At 42.6% G+C, this 12,110-nt stretch overlaps 1 protein-coding gene across 10 annotated transcripts in view; it reads left to right on the top strand.

Annotated features, from left to right (window-relative positions):
* The window catches only part of Ubtd2 (ubiquitin domain containing 2), a 62,640-nt gene extending 51,177 nt beyond the window's left edge, over window positions 1-11,463 (top strand). For 6 of the 10 annotated variants that reach the window (XM_087570242.1, NM_001398573.1, XM_087570236.1 and 3 more), the window contains 1 exon segment: window positions 8,938-11,463. In XM_087570242.1, the coding sequence (XP_087426368.1) occupies window positions 8,938-9,335 (398 nt within the window). In that variant the 3' untranslated portion in view covers window positions 9,336-11,463. 10 annotated transcript variants of the gene reach the window in all.
* The last annotated feature ends 647 nt before the right edge of the window (window positions 11,464-12,110 follow it).

The raw sequence follows: 12,110 nt of genomic DNA on the forward strand, positions 1-12,110 counted from the left end.
TGGCTCCTCTAGTTGCCACAGTCCTGCTGGCTGGTTAGGGGATGACAAATCTGTCATGCCTGGCTAGAGCCCCATCGTGGTCTTTCCAGGGTTTTTAGCAGTGCTACAGTCAGTCCTGAAGACTGCTCCCAAGGGCTGCTGAAAGGGTAGTTGATGGCTTTTTGACATTATTATTCATTTGTAGGGAAATCCATGAAGGCTGAAACTTTATAAAACAGATCCATTTATTATATTGCTGTTTGGGAAATCTTTACAAATTTCTGTATGCAGGTTTGTTTGTTTGGATCCTTTTGAAACAGTCTTAAGTAATCCAGACAGGCCTCAAACACAATGTGAACTGAGGCTGGCCTTTCCTTGTGTTCTTGCCTCTGCTTCCCAAGGACTAGTATTACAGGGGTAAACCACCATGCCTGGCTCTAGTGAAATATATTGAAGCCTAATTGAAAGTAGCCAGAGAAAACACTTAACCAAGGGAACTAGGATATCCAAGCTAATCATCTAGATAAAATATAAATAAAAACACTTTTAGAAAATTGTGGAAGAAATCACAACAGCCTATGAGGCTTCCTAGCTTGGCGAGATGATGCCTTCCTTGGCAGGTACTTATCCTGTTAACTGGTTATCTCTGACAGATGGTACAGTAGGTTTGTGACAAGGGGAAAATCTGCAATGGATATGAGATAATAATGTAAGCAAGCCTGGCTAGAACATTGGAAATAGTGGGGGATTGAGACAAGCTGAGCTTTGGTGCCAGAGGGTCGTGATTGAAACCTTCTGTAAGTTCCTAATGTAGCCAAGACTGAGTATGATTGTACCAAGGGAGTAAATCCCCACAATGGTCAGATTTTGGAAAAGTACCTTTCTCTTATGCATAAACACTCCAGTCTTCTGTGAGAACAGGTATGTATGCGTGTGTGCATGTGTGTAGGCAGAAACCCAAGATCGGTCTGTGTTGGATGCCCACCCGTGGACCCTTCTAGTTTTCTGGATTCTACAGATGCTCTAATTCAAACACACAGCTAAAGATTAGACATTGGGGTCCACATGGGCGTAAGAACATGTGACCTGTGTCTTTCTGGGTGTGAATCTAATATTTTTCAGTTTCATAAATTTACCTACACATTTCATGATTTTATCTTCCTTTGCAGTTTATAGGTACCATGGCTTCATTATCCGTTCATCAACTGATGGACATCTAAGCTGACTCCATGTCCCAGCTCTTGAGAACAGAGCATTGATGAACAAGGACAAGCACTTGTATCTCTGTAGTCGGCAGCAGGCTCCTTTGGGTATATAGACCAGGAATGGTCTAACCGGGCCATACAGTAGGTCTGTTTATAGTTTCTGCAAACCACCGTACTGATTTGCATAGTCAGCCCAGCCTTTTACACGGATTCTGGCCATCAAAACTCAGGTACTCGTGCTTGTGAAGCAGGTACACCATCAACTGAGCCGACTCCCCAGTCCTCACTGGGTTTCCTTAAGCAAACCTTTCCATCTTCCATTGCTCTGTTTTCATTGTTGTGGTTGTTTTTCAAGGCCCTGGCTGTTGTACATAACTCAGGAACTTGCTTTGTAGATCAGGGTTGCCTCAAACTCAGAGATCCACCTGCCTTTGCCTTCCAGTTATTGTAGACCTGACAGTGACAGTACTAAGTCTTTCCACCACTGTGTTGCAGCCTGATAGCACGTAAGCGTCTGCGTGGGCACACTTCCTTTGGAGTGCTGTGGGGCTGATCTTCCACTCCCGGGGTTGTCTTTGACTCACTGGTAAATGTTGTCATGCTATTAGGCTGTACAGCATGCCAGCTTCGTACTCGCCATGCCTTACATTTTTCTCTAAGTCCATTTAACATCTTATTAACAGAATAAGCTGTATGCTCTTATCTTTATGTTACAGATTTATTCAGGAATTTGATGACTGGTTATTTCATTGTTATTTACTAGCTGTGTAACAAAACTTAACGTCATCAATTTTCCCATCTGCAGAACATGTACAGTAGACTTACATAGACTTTCTGCTATAGTTTTGAGGATTAAATGTTTTTATATATAAGTGTGTTTGTGTTTAGGTATATGGTTGCATATACAGCATGCACAGGGCTAGGACTAGTAAGCATTCTGAAGTGTTTGCTGTTGTGGTTGAGTGTGTGGATTGAATGTGGCTGCTTAAGACTTGAGCACTGACAGCACAAGTGGATATACTTATTGAAGGGGGAATCTCAGAGTGCCCCACCCCATGCATGTGTCTAATGATTGCTGACAGAGGATTAGTCTTCCCCAGGGAAGTGCCCCTAATTGATAACTTTTTTTTTTTAACTTTTGGTGGTTCTTTGTAAATTTCACATTATGTATCCTAATTCTACTCATCTCCCTGTCCCTTCATATCTTCCCTCTGCCCTTGCAACTCCCCCACCCCAATAAAATGACAGTGACAACAAAAACCAAAGAAACAAGAAAAAAAATCTCATCCTGAAAGCTGTAATGTGTCACAGTGTGTCACACAGTGTACCCTTTTGTCCCCATGTCTTTACTTGCAGATACTCATTACATTGAGTCTTTGTCAATACTGGATCCTCACTGGAACTCCTCTCGAATATCCATCCTGTTATTGCCCTGTGTCATGGAGATCCTACAAGCACAATTTGTATCTGCAAGACCAATCCCTTCCAGCAGTTCATAGATGAAGTAGATGTTATGGGAAGAGCCAAAGCCCTCTATCTGGGCCTGGATAACAGCTGCATTTGCCACACCACCAGGCGAGCCCTCCAGCACTGCCCCAGCTAGCTCACCAGTGCTGCAGCCAGTGAGGAGCAGGGCCAGCTCTCATGGGGGGTGAGGAGGGCTACCAATTGGTTATATAATAGAATGTGGTCAACCCTAAAGTCATGCACATACAACAGTAAAGGAAAGTTTTAGGTTTTATTTATATATTTGTCCATTTATATATGTATGTGTGTATATAACAATAATTAAAGAAAAGAGATCATAATTTAAGGGGGAATATGGAAGGGATGTAATAATTCTATTTTAATTACCCTGCTAAGAGGCAAGAAACTCAGATACCCTGTCTGTGGTTGGGGAACTGCTTTCCACTGACACCCGGTGTTAGCAAAGTATGGATTTTGGGTAAACGTCTCCATCTTCCAAAGTGCTTAAATAAATAGCCTTTTTTTTTTTTTTACTTGAGCTATGCACTAAGCTTTTTTTTTTTTTTCATTTAGAAATAGACTTTTTAATGCCAAAATTGCACCATAATTTATTGGAGTATGCTAAAATTCTCCATTCTTTGGGACTTTAGGAGTACTGTTTAATTCAGCAACAGAAAAAAAATGATACACAAGTGTTTATCAGAACCCTGTAATTTAATCTTTCCAAATAGCTTTACGCACACAGAAAATGACATATGTGCTGATGCTGTAAAAGTGTATGTATGGGGTTGGGGATTTAGCTCAGTGGTAGAGCGCTTGCCTAGCAAGTACAAGGCCCTGGGTTCAGTCCCCAGCTCGGAAAAAAAAAAAAAAAAAGACAAAAGTGTGTGTATATGGGGGTCCTGCAGACTGGGGGTTACTCTTTCTAAACTTGTCCCTTTCTGCTCTTCAATTAGTGTAGGTCTTTCAGATCTGAGTCTGAAGCAGTTAAAAACTAAACAAAGAGTCTTACAGCTTCATGGTGTGGCTTTGCCTGTCTTCCCCCAGGCTGTGATTTTTCTTTTTGTTCTGCCAGCTCTCTGGCTGTGCTGTATGAGCAGTTGTACAGTCAGGTAGGTGTGTGAACAGTTCTCCCTCTCAGCTCTACTCAGCTGTTACTCTTCACACAGTTGCTGCTCTGTGCTCTGCCTCAGCCAGGACACCTGGTGCTGACCCCTATCTTCATCTCATTAATCCTGTGATGCCCCCACAACACCCACTTCTATAGCATTTCTCTGTCAGCTCAAATAAGTCTAGTTGCTTTTCCATTTCCTGACGTCTGTATGGCAGAACTTGAATTTTCATGTACTTGCCTGCAGTGGTTCTGTTCTGTATTTGACTTGATCAGAGGCTGCTGTGGATCAGGGCAAGCATTACTCGGCCTCACCTTGGTAGTGTTGTGCTGCACTTCATGGTGTTGACTGTTAGCAGACACACACTCTGGAGTGCCATTGCTCTTGTGTGTATATCCTCTTCTAACAATAGCAACATTGTCCTTAGTGAGGAGCAGCAAGACGGTGTGGTATGAAGAATAGATTTTTCAAAAGACATTAGCCACAAAGGACTCAGTCTGTTCTGAGTAGTTATTTCTGGGATAATCCCCACCTATGGACTAGAATATACACAAATATTATTTTTTGATTGATCTATGGTTTCCATGTGACTATATCCTAAAGATGAAGTTGTCATATTTAATTAAGTGATCTGGATGTCCCTGTATTAATAGTGTGCATATTGTACAGGATTCCATTGGGCTGCTTTCACACAGGTAATATACTTTGAGTGTATTTTCCCTAGTACTCCACACACTACCTTTGCCTTGGCAGCCCCGACCCCGACCCCCAGTCCTCAGGACTCCACTTCATAACTCTTTTTCTCATGTGTATGGGTATTTTGCCTGCATGTCTGCACCTCATGCATGCAATACTCCAGAGGCCAGGAGAGGAAGTCAGGTCCCCTGGAACTAGAGTTACAGATGCTTGTGAACCCCCATGTGGGTGCTGGGAAAACCCAGGGTCCTCTGGAAGAGCAACCAGTAAGTGCTCTTAATCTCAGTGCCATGTCTCCATCTCCATGTATAATTTTTACATGTGTGTACAGACTGTTAGAGATCTTCAATGTAGCCTCTTGTTTCCCCTGAATTCACAGCCTCCCTCATTATCAGCATCTATCACAGGACAGTATAGTTGTTAAAATGAGCGAACCAGCATTGTCACATCATTAGCACCCGAAGCACATAGCTTACATCAGGGTCACCAGCAGTGCTAGTGCTGTACTCTCTGGGTTTGTACAAATTTATAATGACATCTGTTTGCCAGTAGTAGTACCACACAGAGTGGCTCTACTGTCTTAAAACCCTGTGTGTTCCACCCATCCCTTCTTCCCTCCAACCTGTCACCTGGCAACCACTGTTTTTTGTTTTGTTTTGTTTGTTTTTGTTTGTTTGTTTTTTTTAAGTATCTTACTATTTTTGCCTTTTCCAGAGTGTCTGATACTTTGACAGTGAACCCTTTCAGACTGGCTCTTTTTAGTTAGTTTTTTTTTTTTTAAGATTCATTCATTTATTATATATAAGTACACTGTAGCTGTCTTCAGACACACCAGAAGAGGGCATCGGATCGCTTTACAGATGGTTGTGAGCCACCATGTGGTTGCTGGGATTTGAACTCAGGACCTCTGGAAGAGTAGTCGGGTGCTCTTAACCACTGAGCCGTCTCTCCAGCCCCTTTTTAGTTAGTATTTAGTACTGCTTCCTACATGTCTTCATTTTCTTTGTAGTACAGAATAAAATTTATTGTGTATTCTATAATTTATTCACTCACACTAAAGGACAACTTACTTGCTTCCATGTAAAGATTTTGAGTGGACTCAAGTTTTCACTTCCTTTGGATCATCTAGTAAGAAGTTGTCAGAGTGAAGGCTGAATATGGTGGCGTATACCTGTAATTCCAGCATTTGAGTGGAAAGGCAAGAGGCACTCACAATTTGGAGCCAAGTCTTAGCTATGTATAATAAGTTTGAGATCAACCAGACTACATAGTGAGAGCCTGTCTCAAAAGAAATGTTGTCAGGAGGATCTGAGAAAAGTTGGAAAGGAAAAAAATGTGTCGTTGTTGTTGTTGTTAATGGTAATAATAAAGAAGGGTTCTATTGAGAGAGGAAGGGAGCACAGGGTGGGGACAAACTGTCCTTCAAAGTAGCTGTGAAGGAAACTCCTTAGTGCTGCATCTCCCCGACCTTGGTATTGTCAGGACGCTGGACTTTGGCCATTGTTGAACGGTTAGTTTACTTAGTGTGTGCTGTTCCACACCATTTCATCAGTCTGTCTTCCACCTGATCGTCTTTGTGAAGACTTTTACTAAGGTATTTGAATTTTTTTGTTTTCTAGGCTTTTCTGTTTGTATTTGTTGTTTTGAGACAAGGTTTCACCGTATGCCTAGGCTGGCCTGAATGAAGCTCAGTTGTAGTGAGGGGATTACAGTGTATCTACACTGGGGCTGGTCTTCAGCTTACTTCCTCTGTCTTGTTTGCTTATTACTGAGTTTTGAGAGCTCTTTTGGTTTTTCAAGATGGAGTTTCTCTGTGTATCCCTGGCTGTCCTGGAATCCACTCTGTAGACCAGAATGGCCTTGAACTCACAGAGATACGCCTGCCTTTGCCCTTGGGATTAAATATGTGTGCCACCATTGCCTAGTGAGAGGTCTGTGTGTGTGAGTGTAACAGTCTCCTAATGTGTCTTGAAATTTTTCTTGTTGTTTGTGGGTGTCTTGTTATTTTCTTGGCTGTCTTTAGAGGAACCCAAGTTTTCTCGTTTCGATGAAAATCTGCTAATGGATTGTACACTTGGTGACACATGCAGGTCATTGCCAAGGCACAGCATTTAGAATTTTTTCTTTTGCTTTTAGTAGTTTATACCTTTGTATTTTGCATGTTTTTGGTGGCAGTGGTAGGGTGGGCACATGTGTGCTATGGCATGCATGAGGGGATCACAGGACAACTTAGGAGTCAGTTTTCTCTTTCCACCATGTAGGTTCTAGGGATTTAATTCAGACTGTCAGGCTTGGTGACAGGTGTCTTTAGTCACTGAGCCATTCATCCACCTGTGGTATATTTTTAGTTAATTTTTATGACAAAGGTAACTTCAATATTGAAATTAATTTTTTGATGGCTCATTAACCCAACACCTTTTGTTGGAAGCCTGTCTTTTCTGTGCTCCACTCCTTTGTGTCCTTTACACAGTGAATTAGTTCATTGTGTTTATGGGAGTCATACTTCTGGACTTTGATCTGTGTCATTGATCATGTTTGTGTTTTAATGCTGGTTTTTTAGGGTTTTTTTTTTTTTTAATTTTTAAGATAACCTAGACTATCTCTGTCTAGGCTCTGTGTATCGATACTGTGATCCCCACACTCAAATCATGGCTGTCTTCCTGCTTCACTCTTCCAGGTGTTGGGGTTACAGTCTGAGCTACCATGTCCAGTTCCACACCACCTTGGTTACTACATAAACCAGTCTGTCTACATTAAGTTTTTCACCTTATATACAGTTTAGAGAAGATTGGCCAAAATCTACAAACAAGAAAAAAACCTTCCTTGGATTTTGCTTCGAATGATTAGAGAATAAAGTGTAGATTAAGGGAAGCTGACTGACATCCCACCATCTTCTCAGTGCGCAGACCATGTGCCTCAGTTTAGTTCTCTGGTTTAACAGTTTTGTGGGTCTTACACGTTTGTTAGGTTTGTATCGTCATGTCCCATTTTGGTGTGCTCATGTCCGTGTTCTTGTAGTTTCAGATGCCACTGTCTGCTGCTGCATGTGGAGCAGCCAGTTTTATAGACTACCTCATTGAATCTGAGATAATTTTGTTGACTCTTCAGACCTTTTCTGCATAGACCCCGCTGGGAACCCTTTCACAGGGGACACATATCAAATATCCTGCATATCAGATCCATTACAATTTATAACAGTAGCAAAGTATGAAGTAGCAACAAAAATTATTTTATCACTAGTGGTCACCACAACATGGGAAACTGGATTGAAGGGTCGCAGCATTAGGAAGGTTGAGAACCACTGGCCTAGACAGCTACAAGGCAAGACACTGCTGTTCTTCCCTTCCTAATCTGTAGATGTTTTTTTCCTTCACTAGCATAGTTCCTAATCTTCATGGGAAATTTGAAATTTATTACCTTTAAGTTTAGTGTTACAGCATTTTTTTTAACTTTTTTTTTTTTTTTTTAAGATTTATTTTATGTCAGCACACTGTAGCTGTCTTCAGGCACACCAGGAGAGGGCATCAGATCCCATTACAGATGGTTGTGAGCCACCATGTGGTTGCTGGGATTTGAACTCAGGACCTCTGGAAGAGCAGTCAGTGCTCTTAACCGCTGAGCCATCTCTTCAGTCCCCTAAAACTAATCTTTATGAAGCTAAGTAGTAGTATTACTGAGAGTTTTTATCAGGAAGAAGTACTAGATTTTGCCAAGTAGTTTTTTTTTTCTCATCTTCTATAATTATATGACTTCTTTTGTTTAACCTAATGCTGTGAATTAGCAAATATCTGAAGGTTAAAACAATCTTTAATACTGAGAATAAATTCTGACTTGGGAGTGGTATATAATGTTTTTCTTTAGTGTTGTATTTGGTTTACCTCATATTTTGTTGAGGATATTTCAGTCTTTTCTTGAGCTATTAGCCCGCAGAGGTGTTTTGTTTGCATGTTTTGTTCTTTTAGCTAAGGTAATACTTGCTTCTTAAAATGCACCAGGAAGTTTCTCTTGTGTCTTGTGAAAATAGGTTGTTATATTTACTTTAGTGTTCAACAGAATTCACAGTTTAACCCATCTGGAGTTGGTGCTTTCTGTTTTAAAAAGTTATTAGTTATTGATTCAGTTTCTGTAGATAAGGCCTATTCAGATCACCTCTATATCGGTAAGCTTGTGGGCATGGGGGTATGCACAGTTCTTTTATGATGTGTTGATACATGTGTAGCTGCGCCTGATGCACAGTCCTCGTGTGGTGTCTTTTGCTCTCACTGCTAGACGCTCACGGAGTTTTCCTCTGTTTGCCAGGAGAAGGTGGGGGTCCACATTGGTACCGCGAGGCCCCACCTCGGCAGAGTCCTCCGAGAGCTTTTCTCTTGGATTTCCCTCTGATCCCCTAGCAGCACAGCCGTCAGTTTATGATGAGAGCGCTGAGGACGGTGGCACCGATGGAGCTCACTCACTGAAACTGCCTCTGTCCCCTGCAGGTGCGCTGACAGAGTGCTACGATGAGCTGGGGAACCGGTACCAGCTGCCAGTCTATTGCCTGGCCCCGCCCATCAACATGATAGAGGAGAAGAGTGACATAGAGACTCTGGACATCCCCGAGCCGCCTCCCAGCTCTGGGCACGAATCTCAGCTCCGTCTGCGGCTCTCCACGGGCAAAGACCTCAAGCTCGTGGTCCGCAGCACAGACACCGTGTTCCACATGAAGAGGCGCTTACACGCCACGGAGGGTGTGGAGCCAGGCAGCCAGCGGTGGTTCTTCTCCGGCAGGCCTCTCACTGATAAGATGAAGCTGGAGGAGCTGAAGATCCCCAAGGACTATGTGGTGCAGGTTATAGTGAGCCAGCCTGTGCAAAACCCAGCCCCAGTGGAGAACTGAGCTGGCCTGCCTTCCTCCGCGGTCCCTTGGCGCCGCTCTATTGTTACCATTTCCTGCTCGAAGGCGTGAAATTTATTTTCACTGCTCTGGATTCCCTATGAGTGGATTTAGTTCTGAGGAATTACCAGTGAAAACTTCCATCTGTGATGGAGACCAACAAAAATAATAAAACACAGAGCCAGCCTCTGGTACTCTTATAACTACAATTTCTAATTTGAAAGACAGTTAAGAAGTAGATAACCATCTATTTTAAAAACATGTATCAACTCTGTAATGGCTGTATTTAAATGATTTCGAATGTAAACAGACACTAGACCCATCAAAAACAGCACCAAGCACCTTTTGGACACAGAATTTTTTACGACATATGTCAAATTATTTTTTCCAGAACCATCAGTAACAGTTATAAAACTTAAGTTTTTTTTTAAGTGGAACCTAAAAGCATAGGGTTTTGCTTCTCTTCTGGGTACGTATTCCTACTCCACCAGGAAGCAGTTGTCAGTATGGCTTCCCCGCTGCCTGCCCACCAGGGTCGGCTCCTTATTCACAGCCACTCAATCCTGCGGCCATCACACTGGCAGAGGCACCCAATGGAGCACTGGGCAGTCATTTAGTAGGTAGTTGGAGCTCTCGCTCTCAGTTGAGAGCTCTCTAGTCTTGATGCATAGGAATTTTAAAATGTCTGTGGTACCCAGGCTTGACAACTAGCTACTACGTAATGCCTTTGCTGATCTGCCACTCTTCGTGACCATTTTTGTAGCTGCCTGGCCCTGCCTATATATTTCTGGGCCAGACAAGACAGAAATGGAGTATAGCTACTTCCAGTCCAGAATAAAAAGCAGTCCTCTCCTTCCTACCTGCAGGGAATGTGAGTAAAACCCTCTCTGCCTGTTCCTGGGAAAACTGTGCCTATTCTCAGCCTTGGAGAAAACTCCAGTTCAGATTTTTCAAGTGTGACAGTTAACCGGTGTCATTTAATCAGTGTTGGTGGGAACATATGTTAGCACCTGGCCCTAGACTGGAGTGTTTTCATTTCACTCTGATTCCAGTCACATCACACCTTCCCAACAAAGGTAAATTAACCGCCATCTGCACACCAGGCTAAGGGAGCAGAGGGAATCAGGCTGACCTCCTCTGGAGCCTCTGAAAGCTTGTTCTTGCCAGGCATGGTGGTGCCTGCCTTTAATCCTGGGCCTTGGGAGGCAGAAAGAGGCAGCTCTTAGAATGTGAGACCAGCCCAGAGTACATAGCTAGTTCTAGACCAGCCAGAACTACATAGTAAGGCAATGTCTCCAAAAAAAGTTGGTTCCCTGAGAAGGGGGCTACCGTGTGAGCACACTGTCTCTGAGAGTTTGTAAGATGTAAGCAGGAAATGAAGGCAGGTTCTGTGCTCTTCTCAGTCAGGAAATACCAAACCTCCAGTGTGTATTTAGATGTCAAACGCCACAAATAAGTTCTAAGTAGTTTAAAATGTAATTTTTGAGTGGTATTAAATTTCCTATAGCCTGTTTAAATCTATAATTTAACTTACCTTTCTGAGAACTCTAACCATTTCCATTTCCCTAATTCTGTTCATCATTTAAAGTTGTGACTGTACCTAATTTAGATCTGATGGGACCTTGGTCTAAATTCAGAAGTGCACAGCTTTAGCAGCCAAGGAGGGCGCTCACTTTCCACGTGGAGGCTCTAAGGTCCTCCAGGGCATCCCCCACCATCAGCAGGTCGGTTCATTTGTCACACTGAATAACAGTATCTCAGATTCCATCAGTTGGTAAAGTGTTTAAAAAACCTATTATTTTTCTAAAGGAAATTTGATGGTGTCATGAATAACCTGATTGTTTTAAAAGGTCTTGTTTGTTTCCTGAGAGTTTGTCCTAAAAGGTTTTTGTTTTTTGGGTTTTTTTTTTTTTTTTTAATTTTAAAGGAACATATACTTTGAATAACGATCCTCCAGGCGTGGTGAGAAAAACCTAGGTGCTGGAAATTGTCAATAGGTTAATAACCTAGGTGAGAAAAAACATGGTGCTGGTAATCGTCAATAGGTCGATGTAAGACTGGATCAATACTTGATGTGTATCATTATAGTATGTAGGGGTTTTGTGCTTTTTTAAAAAAAAATTCAACTTTTCTCTTTGTCTTTGCCTTTGTTCCTCTATTCTGGTAGTCTCCCACATCCTAGAGGGAATTGACGGGTGTTTTCTCTAAAACCGGTAGTGAAATCAGGACCACCAAACTTAAGCTCTGCTCCACCACATGCTGCAGGGCACTTAGAGGTGTGTCTCACCAGCACTGCTGCCTTGATCTAAAGTAAAATGTGTTCACCAGGATGGGGAAGATGCCTCAGTCACTACTGCCAAGGAGGCACTTGCGGAGTTCAACACTCAGCCAGTTGGGCCAAACTGAGGAGCTCCAGTTTCAATGAGACCTCTGCCTTGAGAGGACTAGACACCCAGTGCCACCCCTGGCCTCTGCATTCACATAGCCAAACAATGGTGGACGGGGGTATGTTTTACTTTGTGTGTGTTGTGCAAATTTTTCAAGTTTTTCATGGTCTTTTAAATCTCACCAGGTGTGTTTGTGCTCACCTCTAATCGTAGCTTTTGGGTGGTAGAAACAAACCGAGTTGGAGGACAGCTCAGTCTACAGGAAGAGTTCCCAGCCAGCCAGGGCCTAAGGAGTTCCTCTCTAACAACAAAAATCTGTTGGACTCTTTATGGCCTTTGGGTTTCTTAAAGGGCCTTCCCATTCCAAAGGATACCAGCCTCATTTAATTTT

Source organism: Rattus norvegicus, chromosome 10 (genome assembly GCF_021556685.1).
Source record: "Rattus norvegicus strain SHRSP/BbbUtx chromosome 10, alternate assembly SHRSP_T2T, whole genome shotgun sequence".
NCBI classification, from domain to species: Eukaryota; Metazoa; Chordata; class Mammalia; order Rodentia; family Muridae; genus Rattus; species Rattus norvegicus.